Source organism: Lissotriton vulgaris, chromosome 9, assembly GCF_964263255.1.
Source record: "Lissotriton vulgaris chromosome 9, aLisVul1.2, whole genome shotgun sequence".
Classification (NCBI taxonomy): domain Eukaryota; kingdom Metazoa; phylum Chordata; class Amphibia; order Caudata; family Salamandridae; genus Lissotriton; species Lissotriton vulgaris.
In genome coordinates this window covers 1,123,108,781-1,123,124,634 of record NC_141697.1, presented here as the reverse complement: position 1 = coordinate 1,123,124,634, position 15,854 = coordinate 1,123,108,781, and the positions used below count along the sequence as shown (strand labels likewise).

Genomic DNA, 15,854 nt, shown 5'->3' with positions numbered 1-15,854 from the left:
CTCAGCTCCGATGCAGGCAGTGGCGCGGCAAGGCGTCAGTGAGAGCACTGTCACTGGGAAGTCGGTGCTGTGTTGTAAGTTGGTTGATTAGTTGCGGTTGCTGGCAACACCAGGGATGCGTTGTAAGTCAGGGTGGTGCGTCATGCTCTTCACGATTGGTGCCCTTGTCTCCGGTACAGGCAGTGGCATAGCTGAATGGTATCGGGATAGAATTGCAGCACCAATCACATGGCTCCAAAAACCCTAAGAATTGGATTTGGTGCGGCTTGAAAAGACAGGACTCCCAGCAGAGAAGTCCAGGTGCTGTTAGCAAAGATGAAGGTGTAGTCTTTGATGGCTCTGAGACTTCTTCACAGGACATAAGCTCCCAAAGCCATTGGAGAACCTTGGAAGCAGGATGTAGAAAGCAGCATTCCGTCCTTTTACTCCCAGTAAAGAATCAGCAACAGACCAGCACAGCAATGCACCCAACAAAGTAGTAGTATCTACTTGCAGCAATCTAGCTCTTCTTCCTGGCAGAATGTCCTCAACCCAGAAGTGTTCTGACTGAGTGTATAGTGTAAGAGGTCCTGTACTTCTACCAATTTTAGCCTTTGAAGTAGGCATACTTCAAAGGAAAGTCTTTGTAGTGCACACAATCATTCCTTTCTCTGCCATGCTGCAGACTCACTGCAAGGCAGTGGAGATGGCTTTGTGTAAGGTCATGTACAGCCCTTTTCGGGTGTCACTGTTAACTCTTCCCACCACTCTAGCTTAGGAAGTCCCATCAGCCTGGTGACTGGCCTTCAGGATGCAGGACACAACTCAACTCCCTTTGTGTGGTTGTCTGGAGTGAATGCACAAACAGTACAACTGTCATCCTAAAACAGACCTGGAATTCAGAGGCAGGCAGAGGCACACAATGGTTAAAGTAAGAAAATGCCAACTTTCTAAAAAGTGACATTTTCAGATCTTCAATTTAAAAACCAACTGCACTAAAATATGTATTTTTAGATTGTAAGTCCAGAGACATCAAACTCCAATTTTCTATCAGCTTCCAATTGTCAGATACACCTTTAAGAGGTTACAAGGTAGCTCCAATACCATCCTATGAGAAGGATAGGCCTTGCTATAGCTAAAAACAAAGTTGGCAGTATTTCACTAGCAGGATATATATAAAGCACACCAGTACATGTCCTACCTTTTAGATACACTGCACTCTGCCCACTGGTCTGCCTTGGTTCTAACTTAGAGGTGATTTACATGTGAAATGAGGGAAGGGTTGGGCCTCGCAAGTGTGGGCACTTGCCAGGTTAAAATGGCTGTTTAAAACTACACGCACAGACACTGCAGTGGCAGGCCTGAGACATGTTTGCAGGGCTACTCATGTGGGAGGTACAATCAGTGCTACAGGCCCACTAGTAGCATTTGATTTACAGCACTGGACACACATGGTGCACTATACTAGGGGCTTACTAGTAAATCCAATATGGCAATCATGGAGAAATCAATTACCAAAAAATTTAGGGAGTGAGTACATGCACGTTAGCACGGGTTGACAGTGGTAAATTGTCCAGAGTCATAAAGCCAACAAAGACAGGTCAGAACAATAGGAAGAAGAAGGCAAAAGGTTTATGAATAACCTCCCCGTCCCCCCAAAAAAGGGGCAGGTTCAACAATCACTAGTTGGTTTAGTATTGTAACGAACCCAACATCTTAGGTATCCCATTGTTAACTGTGGCTTGGTGTAATTTGGAGTTCAGCTTCATCAAAAACTCAGAATACTGCATGGATCAGTAAAATGGCAATACATGGCCTGTTCTTATTCTAATGTGTCTTTAAGTTGTACCAATAGCCTAATCTGAACGACTTATTTTTCTAGCTCCGGAGATGTGTCAAGCGAGAGATGTCACATAGACTTTAGTATGAAACTAGGGTGGCAGAGGGGATGCTGTGCACATTGGCTCTAGGGAGCAGGCTCTCCCAGTAAGCAGGCTGAAGTTTGTTAGGGTCTCATAACTAACACCTTCATCCCTGCGTGAAGCTCAACTGCAGAGTTGAGAAAAGTCTCCTCTCAGTGAAGTCAAAACAGGATTTTTCAACCCTTCTAAAAAAAGCACATACTTAATACACAATAGAAAGTTCTGGAAGATCTGTCCCACAGACTCTGGAAGGAGACAAAGTTCTCGGGGAGCAGGTAGACTCCCCAGGTTTCCCTCATCAAACAAAGAATGTACAGCTGTGCAGCCTTTAAGTTTGTAGTAGTCAGTCTTGCCTGGTGCAGGGGGCTCTTTCGCATTCCCTCTTGTTACATATCCATGGCCAAGATGTAATTAGGCAAGCTAAATCTCGCAGTTCTCTACAATAAACAATGACTATATTCTTACTAATGAGAACTCCTTGCTCAGGCACCTGCCAAGGAGAGAAAACACTACACTTGCAATGCATGTACTAAATAAACGACTCACTTGACTAAGGCTGAGGCCCAAATCCAGTCATCCAAGAGAATAAAATGGTAACCTACAAATACATTTAGCATAAGTAAACTCACTGATTACAATACTGTTATTTCATGGGCTCTTACTACAGGCAAATACAGCCACCTAACATCAATTGATTAATAGAATGCACACAGATTCATAATGCTATTGAAAATGTTTTGATGTAAAGCACTATTGCAGGAAACGCTAAATTTCACTGCACTATGCATAACGTCTGCTCTCTGGCAGGAAAGTTCTCACTGAATTTCCATATTATGGCAGAGATCCATGGCATTATCACTTGACAGAGACTCTTTGAGGAATGGATGTCCATAGTAACAGAAATACTTTCCGAAAACTAGAGGGGTGCACTGGTAGTGGAAAAAAAACAATCACCGCCAGTCTGCACAAGTTATCAGGCGAAACTGGATGTATAGTGTTAAAACCACCTTACCCCGAGTGACTGTTAGACCTGTAGGTGGTCTTCTGCCAAATCTTTTGCCTTCACCGCTCTTGTTGCTGATCTCGTTTTAGCTGGCACTTTACAAATGAGAATCAGTGCTACAGTGCATGTGCTCACTCCTTAAAATGTATTAACAGTGGCTTATCCATAATTGACAAATTTAATTTACTTGTTAGTCCCTAGTAAAGTGGCTCTACAGGTACCCAGGGCCTGTAAATCAAATGCTACTAGTGGGCCTGAAGCACTGATTGTGCCACCCACTTAAGTAGCCTTTTAAACATGTCTCAGGTCTGCCATTGCAGCCTGGATGTGCAGTTTTAAACATGACAAAAGAGACCTTTTACCAGGCACAAACCCTTCTTTTTAATACATGTAAGTGCCAGGTCAAGGAAGGCAAGAAGCTTGTGGACTTTAGTGGGAAATCTCTAGAATTCAAATTAAGGCCAAGGTATACATATTGGACCTCAGACACCAACTGTTCAGTACACTTCTGGACCTGTGGATACTCTGCCTAGAAGAAGGACTATTGTGCTGCTGAAAGGACTGCCACTCTGCTGGACTAGCTGATATGAAGGACTCCTGCCCTGCTGTTCTAACCAGCTACTGGTGCCCTCTTGCCTGGGTGAGAAGTATTGGACCTACATCTGTTGAACCCGTGACTCCAGAATGACTTCAAGGGCTAATTGGCTGGCCTCCTTTCCAGAGCCTCAAAGACAAAAGGCTCCAACGACCTTCAATGCAGCACTCAGACTCTGCCATCAGTGAGTCCTTCCCTGTCAAGTTGTGCCAGACCCGTCCTAAGCCCTTGGAATGTGCTCAGCCAGCCCATCTGTGGATGGAATGGATCAGACACAGCTCCTCTGCTGCATGGCATGATCTTGAGCTGAACCGATGCATCTCCTCTGCTGCAGAGCAAGGACTATGCATCGATCTTGCAGACCACATCGGAACAACCACGTATGCGAAGCTATACCAATGCAGGTCCTCGCCTTGCAAATCTCTTGTCAACAGCAGCCTCTGCCACGATGCAGGTCCTCGCATTGCAGCCTCTCAGCTCTTTGGAACCGGCTCATTGCCTTGACTCTGCGGCACATCCTCAATGCTGCACTTCGCATTGCAAGCCCTCATCAACGAGATCCTCGACAATGAAGCAGGACTAGCACCACAGCTTTCCAGCTCCTTGGAACTGACGTATCACCTTGGCTGCAGGACACATCCTTTGCACAGAACCTCCCAATGCTCCGCACTCAGGATGTAAGGAACTCTTGCTCGGAAAGCCTAAATGGCCTTGTAGCCACTCCGCACTCCATCGCGGTCAGCCTGAACTTGTGACTCTGTCCTTGTCCTGCGCAACCAGATATCTACAATTGGTGCTTTAGACTTCTTGGTGCTATTTTCAATGAAATCTTTAAATTGCATAAATCTGGTTCTACCGATTAGATTGTGTTGCACACATACTTTGCACATTGTTTCTGTGTTAAGCTTGACTGCTCTGTGCCGAGCTACCCAACTGTTGAGCAAAGGTTAATTTAGGGGTTGCTTGTGACTTCACCCTGACAAGAATTGTGGTTCCTGCTTGAGTACAGTTCACACCCCTCACCAGTAGCTTAATTTTTACACTGGTGTTCAGCGGTGATGATTTGGAATTGTCTTTATGCAGTGTCATACAGTAATTTTGTATTACACTACCATCCAATAAAAATAATTCAAGATCAATTTAAGCCTTTTTCAAGTCTCCTTAGTTTGCTGATTCGCTATTTTTCATTTTTTCAGAATTTAAGTTCTCTACCTTTTAGTACTGTACCATGGAAGTGGAAACGCTCAATGTGGACAACCTCAGCAGGGCTGAGTTCCAAAAACTCTGCAAGGAGAGGGGGCTAAGTGTAAGAAAGAAGGCCACAATGCTGGACCTTCAGATAGCCCTCCTGGCGGGAAACAACACTTACAACGCAACTTTTACAACGCACTACCTTTACAACGAAACTTTTACAACGCAACATCCATTACAACTCATACCATTACAACGCAACCATTACAACGCATGTCACTACAACGCACACCACTACCGCGCATGTCTTTACAATGCAGTCATTACAACGCATACCATTACAACGCATACCTACACTATCCAACACTTACCCTACTGTTGCACCACCTGGAGTTAGAATAGTAATTTTTACCCCTACACTATCCAATACTTACCCTACTGTTGCACCCCCTGGAGTTAGAATAGTAATTTTTACCCCTACACTATCCACCACTTACCCTACTGCTGCACCCCCTGGAGTTAGAATAGTAATTTTTACCCCTACAATATCCAATACTTACCATACATGCAATGTAATGGTATGCGTTCTAATGGTATGCGTTGTAAATGTAGTATGCGTTGTAGTGGAATGCGTTGTAACGGTAGTTTCAAAGAATTCATTGTAATGGCATGCGATGTAATGGAATGCGTTGTAATGGATGTTGCGGTGTAAAAAATGCGTTGTAAAGGTATGCGTTGTAAAAGTATGTGTTGTAACGACATACATCCCTCCTGGCATATGAGGAACTCAATAGGAAAACAATCCCACCCTGGAGACTCTGATGATAAGGATCCTAATGTGGAGGATCCTGATGAAGGGATACTTGACTTGGGAATGGAAGATGACCTGGCTGTGTGCCCTAAGCAGAAGCTCCCAGAGGAGAGAGTTCCGGAGGAAGATCCTCTACCCATAGAGATAGAGCTCAGTATGAGGGCAGGCAGCAGTGTGTCTAATAAGAACTTGCTCACAGAGGAGCTGGCAGACAGGAAAGCAGAAAGAGAGTTCAGGCTTCAAATGGCCAAGCCAAGCTTAAAACAGAGGAAAGGAAGGCTGAGAGGGCCTGGACAGAGGAGAAAATGATGCTGGAGCATAAGAGGAGCCTGAAAGAACTAGAGATTAAAGCAAGACAAAGCTCAGAATCCAACAGCAATGGTGGCAGCTTACGTGAAGGATTGAAGGTGACAAGTAAGTCCGCATACCCAAGGACCTGGTGCTCAAATATGTGGTTGGTGATGATATTTACAAATGGCTTGCTTCAAATGAGGTATCGCTGAGGGTGCATGAGATCCAAGAGGAGCACTGAGGGGTAGGTAGCTTGTGGAAGCTTATGGCGAAGGATACACTACCCACACTAGCGGTTGATGACCAGCACAGGTGTGCACCCATGAAAGCCATCCTTGTTGCCATGCTCGGGCTGACCCCTGAGAAGCACCACCACAGGTGCAGGGAAAGCCACGATCTTCCAAACCAGTATTTGGGCCGACTTTTTACATTGCTCTAGTAAGGCGCTGAATGGTTGGGTGAGGGACCACAAAAGTAATGATTATGATAGGCTGTACTACCTATTTCTGAGGGAGCACATGCTAAATGTTTGTTTTACAGTGCTGTGTCAGCACCTGGCGGATAGCAAACTGACTGATGCCAGGAAACATGCTGAGGAGGTGGACATCTGGTTCAGGACCCTGGTGTCCAAGAAGGCATCTGGGCGAGACTCTCAAAAGAGTGGTCAGGGTTCCCACTAGAAGAAGGGGGAGATTCAATAAATAGAGTTCTCACAAGAACCCCAAAATAGTTCATAGGAAAACGAGTCCCAATCCCAATCTGGCCACCAAAAAGAAGGTTTTGTGGACAAAAATACTGGTAATTATGTCCCTAAGGGCTACGACTGCTACCTGTATGGGTGCACCAAGGGAAATGATAAGATCTCCAAGAGTGCACAGTCTTCCCAGTGGTGGGCAGTCCCAGGGGCTGGCCAGTGTAGCACTTGGGGAAGAGATGATTTAGTCAGTGTGGGGGGGGGCAGCTGAGGATACCTTAGTATCCCCAGATTATGGAGAGATGGTACCTAAGGCCCACATGCATGGCAATAATTCCAAGTATAGGCAGTGGATAACCATTAATAAACAAAGGGTGAAGACACATGATCCAGTATGATACCTGTGTTTTTTTCAGTGTGTTGCTGTTTGAAGTGCTGCACAAATACTTTACACATTGCCTATGTGTTAAGACAGACTGCTCTGTGTCAAGCTACCTGAGGTTTGAGCACAAGTTAATTTAGGGTTTGCTTGGGACTTCACCATGACAAGGATTGTGGTTCCTGCTTGAGTAGGGTTTTACACCCCTTAACCAGTAACCCGATTTCTTATAGTAACTAGCAGCACTCTCACTGCTGCTGTTTTTTGAATGACTGTCAGCATTGCCAGGATTGTATGAAACAGAAAAGTGCAACCCTGGTAACAGTGCTCGCTCCGAGGTTCTATGATATTAGATATTTTGCAGGTGGGACGCTTTATAACACAACGTAAAAGTGCCATCACTTGATATCTCAGTGAAAGAGCTACTGGCCAGAAAAGCCTGGAGAAAAATACGGAGAGAGTGAAGTGGTTGGGGAGCTTCTCTCCCTGTTTGGGGGACTGACGAATATATGTGTATAGAAAAACACACATGACAAATTAATGAATCAAGAGATAATGGGAAATTAGGGAAAATAGCAGGAAATTAAACATTTGTTGAAATGTGATATGACTGATTTGGAGGAGGGGTGTCATAAAAAGGGCTACTAAAGGCGCTTCCAGGAGAAGAGAAGACATTGTAAGAACTGCTCAGGAGACAGAGAACGTACAGTATATGTATAGCTGAAGAATGAGATAAAGCTGAAAAGTGGGGAAAAATACATCGAAATTGGGAATCAACTGAAGAAAGTGGGGTGAAAAAGTTAAAATAGGTGCTAGCAGTTTCAACTGGAAGACAGGAAGAAGAGGAATCAATAGAAGACAAAATAATGAGAGCAGGACATGTCATTTTGGCTTATCTCCTCCTGTTGCACTGTTTAGGAATTTACGATTTTCCTCCTGGTGCTAGTCTGATTAATTGTATTTGCTTATTCATAATGTACATTTCAATCATTATGTTTGCATCCCTTAGTTCTACTCAGCACACACGTTTTGTTTGGACACATACATGTGAGCCTGAACAAAACCTTGTTATTGGTATTTTAGCAGACTGTGAGGTACCACAATATTTCGTAATCCCTCCTACAGAATTGTGTTTAAATATTTTATTTAGCACCACTTTAAGTGTAAATATACTGTACAATACACCACCACTAAGCCCTACTGTTTTGATCAGGCAGCTCGTGAGCTATTGGTAGCCTTCAAACGACTAATGAGTAGCTCTCCTGTGTGCAGTTTATTAATATATACAACATTTGAAAAGCATGTATTCCTGACAAATATGTGTATATTTTCTGAACTTATAACATGGTGTTTGGAGAAAATTTCGTTAAATTTCCAAAATATATTTAAAGTTGATATTGGAGTGATAAATCATGTGGCATTGGGAATACTTATTACTAATATTACTTTGGTGCCAATGGCATTTTGGCTACGGTTGTTATGTATTATCCAGCTTTCCATTCTATGTGCCTTGATGCCCCTGGGCAAAGTTCTGCGCAATACAAATCTATTTTCATTCATTCATTTTCATTCATTATCCACGTGGAGGCATTTGACTATGACAAATCGTTTTTGTGTTATTGTAGGCAACCAAGCCTGATGAATGGAGGTGATCACTGCTCATATCTTGCATATGGTGGCAACTAATGTAACATTGTCTGATGTGGTCATTAGTACAATACCAATAATATTAGCAGCTCAGGATAATTTTCATTGAATGTAAGTAGCTCTTATTTCAGAAAAGGCTGGACACTCCTCATTTAGATCATTGGCAAGGGAGATAGGCAGTCAATATTTGGAATGCCAGTTACTGGCTTGGTGAGTGTGGGCCTGTTACTGGTGGGCGAGGAGACCAAACAAATCACATCCTTTCAAATGGCTAATGTGATACTTTAGTTCAAATTGTATCATGCTAAGCGCTATTTTAATTATCAAGCATGTGTGCCAATTTGTTTTACATGTTGCTGATTGCAAGGAAAGAGCAGACAAATGTTTTCCACTACTTTTAGAATTTAAATTGATCGGGCATATTTTGATGGGCGCTTACTACAGGTTTGGGAGCACACACATTTATTTCTACTGTCCTGCTGCTTTGAGAAACTGGAAATCTTTTCTCTGTTATTGCAGTGACAGGTAGGTACTTGTATGGGTTTGTCTTTCTTGTGCACGCTTAGTAATCCTACATTCTTAGACATGTATATAAAAGGGGTTTACCTGAGTATTTCTTAAATTTACTTTTTCCGTTTCCTATTGGTTTATTTGTGACTTTCCCATTACACTTTCACTTTCACTATGAAAATGCGTATCCAGCAGCACAAGTCAGAGCAAGCGAAGACACAAAAAAGGTTGTTTAATATCAATAGAAGTTATTCATATTGGTAAACCGGCTCTCCCCCAGCCAAGCCTTAATGACAGACACTGCTAATATAATTATTGCTATATTTCGTAAAACACTGAGGCCCTCATTACAATGGCGGTCCAACTAGCATCTGACTGCCATTGGCACGGGCAAGAGTCCATCTGGCAATGATTCGATGTCCCACTTCCCAATTGTAATCCAACTGTGGTGCAGGTGATCGGAAGTGCCTTTTCCTACTGCGGCCCAGGAAAAGTACCGCAGCAGAAGCCGCAGTAGGAAAATACACTTTGTGCACATCCATGCACCATGTTCCAGGCACCATGTGGTGTCTGGCACAGAGTGCATGGAAGTGTGGGATGGCACTACATGTGTCCCCCAGGCCTTAGCAGTAGTCCACAGGGGACAGGGCCCCAAAGTCCCTTTCCGGCTGCCTTTTTATTGCGGCCAAACAACCATGAATATAGGATAGGCGTCCGACCGCCACCCCGACGGGACCCTAGATCCTGCCGGAGGCAGTGGTCTTCCCCCCAACAGCTGATGGTCCAACCGTCGGTATCATAATCTGGCGGTCAGACAGAAGAGCTGTTAGTCAGTCGGACCGACACCAACAGGCTTTCAGTGGTGGTCCAACCGGCATCCAAATAAGGTCCTGAATGTTGTTAAAACCTATACTATCACTACTAGCACTACAACTACTACTGCTACTAACACTATAGTAATTATAACAATACAAATAATTATAAGAGTAGTAATAGAGAGAGTTCCAAGGCACCCCTTCCACAAGCGGTTGCCCAAGAGATGTTTGTAGTTGGCTATGAATTGACAACATTAGTGCATCCTAGGATAGATGTTTTGTTTACATATCCCCAACCTAATAAGAACTGTAAATACTCTGGTACATGCCACATGTCATACACACTGAAGCTGATGTTTAATGACAATATGTTGTATATTAGGTGAGGGAAAACTGCTGCTGATCTTTGTTCAAGCTCAACCCAAATAGGAACTCTAGACTGTGCTCTCCACATCATGATGAGTAGCCACTTTTCATGCGTTATGGTTTATGTTGTGCGTCAGTACCAACTGAGGTAGGATGACTGATGACTGACAGATAAGAAAAGGTAAAAGAGCTGCAATTCCATGGACATACATATGGTCCTAAAAAAAACAGGACCATTTAGGTCTTTTTTCCCGGGGGCTGAAACATGTCGATGCGGATAAGGGTGTAGGTCCATAATATTCTGTTAGCACCGCACATATATTTTTCATCCATACCACAAACATTCATCATTAAAAAGTGGTATTTTTATCATTTAGAATATCTCACAGTCATCCCTGGAAAATGGTTCAGCCAATCCTGGTTTGTCAGGACCATGATGCAACCAGGTGATGAATCATGCCAATACTAGAGTGGGTGAGGATCTATAAACAAAAATCTAATTGTTTGTGTACACATAAGTCAGCTGCTATATGCTTTGCCATGACTTATATCTTGAATCTTCAGGCAGCATGGTTATAGGCAGTGTTTATTATCAGGTTAGAGAGACATTATCCTATAGTCCTGAATTTCCCTTTACCCTTCCTATCTAACAAACCTCTGGTTACATTTGGGGTTGGTAAATGTGATCCTTGTTTATGCATACAATGCCATTAAGCAAACAACTAATGGCTATAATGCAATTCAGCTAGTACCGTGTGGGTACAAGGTAATTCACCAAGTAGCTCATGCTTCATGGGAGGTTAGTCTTGTGGAAAATGTTTATTGCCCTTGAGTAATTTGTCCATCATAATATTGCCCACAATTTGTCCATGAATGCTTAGCCCTAAATGGTTCAGTACATAATAATGAGCTAGTGTTCACTTTGTGCTATTTCTATTTGGAGATTAACTTTTAAAGAATTTTTGCAACATATACATTTTGTACACTGGGTGACAAAAGCACATAATATAAGCTTGTCACATATTGCACAATTTATCAATCCCTTGCTTTTCAACACAAATAAATATTCTCTTTATGAAACATCAACATTGTGAAAAATGTCCTTTCTACTGTCCTCCAAGCTCATCATCTGCCTGTAGCACTGTTTTCTATGCCTCTTCCTCCCATGACCAAGCATTGAGAATGCAGGTTTTATCTCACTGTTCCCTTTTTAAAGTAGTTTTGTGGTCCAGACCAACTGCCTTTCCACAGTCTTCAGCAAGGGTGTGATATTTGCTACTTGCAGGAGCCATATAACACTGGCTGTTGGTAATGTTGTGTGTGACTGGTGGCGCCTACTGCTAGTGAGGTTCTAAGAGCTGTCTAGACTTCCTTTATCTAAGAAATGTCCAATATCTGACAGTGTTTGAGAAATGTAAAAAAAGGCATATCAAGTGAAATAAACTGAGTGAGCAATGCAAGTAAGCTTCAGTCTAGCCAACATGGATTTCGATGACTGTTCATTATCTTTTATGTTCTATTTCTTGACATATCCTCAAGATCTGCACATATCTCTAGTATTTGAATTTGAACACATTTCTTTTTCACTGCTAAAAAATGCATTTATCAGACAGTCAACACTGATCCCATTGACAATCATTCACAGGGCCACTGCCATAAAAAAGTCACAAACAGCATTATTTGTAACCTGTATTTGTCTTTTCTTTGTAGCTGTGGGCATTCAAATGAAACTTGAATTCTTCCAAAGGAAGTTTTGGACTGCCAGCAGACAGGTACATATTTCTGAAAATACATTCAAAGTTGATCACTATGTTATAGGTACCATTTCCACATCATGCTTCCTGTTCTTGAAAGTACAGTCTAGTCCACTTTCTAATTTTGCTTTTGGTTTCACTCAAAAATTGTGCACTAACAAACATTTACCAAAGGCGCCAAAAAAGTGGATAGTAAAAATATACAGCCATGGTTCTTCACAAGAAAACAGAAAGACCCGTTATCCAAATACTGGTAGGTAATGACACAACGGAGTAGTAAACATTAAACAACCCACAGAAGTTGGAGCTGGTGGTTCCAATGTCTGAAAGCATGATCTAGGTAGAGTGGCAAGCCCAGCTTCCCAAATGAATGATCACAACTTCAGAATGATTATGTTTTCAGTCTGTCTGGCTTCATATGAGGGCCATGAAAAGTTGATCATGTCACATTTACTGAGTTTCTTATTGCTTGGATCATGTACTATGAGGCTTCCATACTTTTCCTTTCTTTGTAACAAGCCTTATTTGAATGTCAACAGATAATTTCCTGCATGTTCCCCCTGCATGTCTATGGACCATGTCTAGTCAATGCAACAATAATGATTGCTCCAGGTTCAGAGGGGGTCTTTAGTCACCTATTCAGCAACCTAAGAGGTCTTTATTAATGGCTATATATTTATAAGAATCATTTACCCCACGGAGCACGCTTACATGACCACAATATATGAAGACAGGTATTATTGGGCTTCATGGGCCACATGTACAAATGTTACCTACTCTTGAAAATGAAACTTAAATGTTTAACGAGATCCGTTTTTCAGAAAAAAAGATTGGTTTATTTAAAACCTTGGCAGGCCAACATGCTTGTGATAGGGATTATTCTTAATGAGTCACAAACAGGGACCTACCTCATTAACATTCATGAGGTAGGTCGATTTGTGACCCACTGGGAATCACTATTTTAAAATTTTAAGTTTAGTGTATTAAGAATACCCATTACCAAATAGCAATTCTGTAAAAATTGCTATTTGGAAATCATTATTATTAATATTCCTTTATCCAGCTCTATGACCTCTGCAGTAAAGTTAAACCTGTTGTACTCAAAATGTAAAGAGAACAACGATATTCAGAAAAATATAGAGTACAAAATATCAAGATGCAGAAATATAGAGTTTTTAATATGGTGATCCACAAATATTGTGATGCAAGAATATCATTGGCCAGAATATGGATTTTATAATGTAAGTAATATCGATGATAAAATATCTATGGTGTTAATATTGTTTACAAAAATATCATTCTAAATAATATAGTTTTTGTTTATTTTTATATATTTTCAAATATATGTTTTAATTGTATATGCTATCATTTGTTTGTATAATTATTGATAATGTTTTTTAATTTAGTTTGTAAAGTTTTAGCTGTTTTAACTTCAATGTAATAGTTTTTTGTAATTTGTAGAGTAGTGTGGGTTTTGGGGTTTATAGGGGAACAGGGTGCGAAGTATATTAATTATAATTACAAAATAATGTTTTAAATATTAATCAATACATTGATTATTAATTATCTAACTGCTATTAATTCATTTATCTGAAAGAGACAGTTACTTATAGATTCATTACCTCAGAACGTCCGCCAGGCGTCAGACTGGATCCGGAGAATTTTTTTGCAGCAGTACCCCTGCACGTTGGTAGGTGCTGTAGGTCGAGTCTGCGTCTGTTGTCGGTGTCGTGATCGCTGGGATGACATCACGGTTCCTACTTAGATGCCGCCCCTGCGCGCTGACGTCAGTTATTTCTTTTTCCGTTCCAGCTTAGCTCAGATCCCGAGAGAGCTACCCATTAGTCACTTTTTGACCACACTTTTTCAACGTTTTGTCTGCTTCTTTTTTGAGTATTCAACTCTTGGTGGCCAGGGATATCCCAACGTCGGGCCGGGTTCAAGCCTTGTGACGTCTGTCACAGGCTGATGTCTGTGACAGACCCGTGCCTCGTGTGCCTTTGGTGTCTGGAGTGCGACCAGGACCTGAAGTCGTGCTCTGACTGCCGAGCAATTAATCAAATGTCTTTGTGGATGCGGTCCTGAAAGCTCTTGGATGCCCGGCAGTTGGCTCTGCGTTGCTCTCAGTCTCACTATAGAGGAAGGTCTCGACATTTTGCTGCACTCCAAGTCTTCGAGGTACTCAGGTAAGTCCAAACACAAGAAGAAGGCGAAGAAGCACTAGTGCTCTTCACCGTCTCCCCATCGGGGGGATGATGCACCCCGGGACCCCGAACGGCATCGCTGTCTCCGGTGCCTCCTTCAGGGACAACTCCGCACCACCCCCATTTCCAGGAGCCGGTGCGTCCCCTGTCCAGCTTTAATTTTTTTATGAGGCCCTTCACCTCATTTTTGGCCAACCTGACTCCGGCGGTGTGCCTTCGGGCCCTGCAGAGCCGGTCGGGGCCCTTGTACTCCGATGCTGGCCATTAAGGGCCCCCGAGGAAGCAAGCCTGAATCTGGATTGACTCCGGTTGACCTTACTCTACCTTCCCCAGTGCCGATGCTGGTGATGACAACCCCGGCACCGGTCACGCCCCCGGCCGATGCCGTCTCCATCCTCATCCCTGAGATGGACCCAAAGCCGGACCAACATTGGTCAACGCCGCATCTGACGCCGGAGTGTACTTTTGTTCCTCTGTTCATCCCGGGTGTTCCCTACCACCCAGAATGTGGTGATGAAGACTGGAAGGGGTCGCTTAACCCAGCTGGAAGAGCCAGACCGGAGAGAGGACCTGGATGATGCCAGTAGTCTGGACACCCCAGACCTTGGCTTGCTTTCTCCCCCTACCGTGGCTACGGAGGAGGGAGCGTCTTATGCTTTGGTGGTGAGAAGGGCAGCTGGGGTCTTGGGCCTTGAGCTCCCTTTGGTGGTGGTCAGGACTAACCTGACAGTGCTTCAGCCCGCAGCATCCACTTCTGAACCCCTATTGGCCTTCAATGAAGCCCTCACTGACGTCCTTCTGGGCACCTGGTCCAAGTAAACACAGGGGCTCCTGTGGAGAGAAATTTCGGCCACAGCCAACGCCCGGCTACGGGCAACACAGTTTTCCTCACTCCACATCCTTCCTCTGAAAGCTTGGTGGTCCAAACCTATTCGTCTAAGGGTGCATTCCCTTCTGCTCCCCCAGATAGGGAATCCAAGAAGCTGGATCACCTTGGAAAGCACATGTTCTCTTCCTCCAGCTTAGCACTGCGGGCTGTGTTCCGCTTGGGGCGATACTCCCATACCATCAGGGACTCGGTTGCGCAAGTCTTGCCTCAGTGCCCGGAGAAGGCTCGGGCCATTCTATCCTAGGCAATGGTGGATGGGAGAGACGCACCAAATTCACAATACGATGTAGACTGGATTCCACCTACTCACTAGGCAGAACGATAGCCACGTCGGGAGGCCTTTGGCTCTACGCCCGGTTGAGGGCTTCTGGCTTTTTGGGGGATGTCCAATCTACCGTGCTGGACTTGCCCCTTGATGGGCGTCGTCTTTTTGGTGACAAAGTGGCTTGGCGCTCAAGCGCTTTAAAGATTCTCGGGCTACGGCCTGATCTTTGGACCTCGATGCGCCTTCCTGATCACTCCACTCTACTTTTAGTCCCTTTTGTGCTACGGAAGGGGAGCCCAGCCACGTCTGGCCCAGTCCAGCAACCTGTTCACGGAAGCTGCCCAGACTCTGTGTGACCACAGACATGGGACCCAGCAACCTCGCGGGTCTGGGAGCCAGCGTATGGGCCAGTCCACCCTTTCCCCTCCTGCAGCGGCCTCCAAGCCTTCCTAGTTCAACTGTTCAGGGCCATCAACGGCCAGTGGGTGTTGGGAATCACCATCACCTCCCCTACTGGCAATCCATCATGTCAGACAGGT

General features: G+C 43.8%; 1 protein-coding gene across 2 annotated transcripts in view; it reads left to right on the top strand.

Moving 5' to 3' along the window:
- Positions 1–15,854, top strand: part of CACNA2D3 (calcium voltage-gated channel auxiliary subunit alpha2delta 3) — a 2,559,454-nt gene that overhangs the window by 2,205,612 nt on the left and 337,988 nt on the right. For both annotated transcript variants that reach the window (XM_086939135.1, XM_086939136.1), the window contains exon 28: positions 11,914–11,975. In XM_086939135.1, the coding sequence (XP_086795261.1) occupies positions 11,914–11,975 (62 nt within the window). The remainder of the gene's footprint in view (positions 1–11,913; positions 11,976–15,854) is intronic.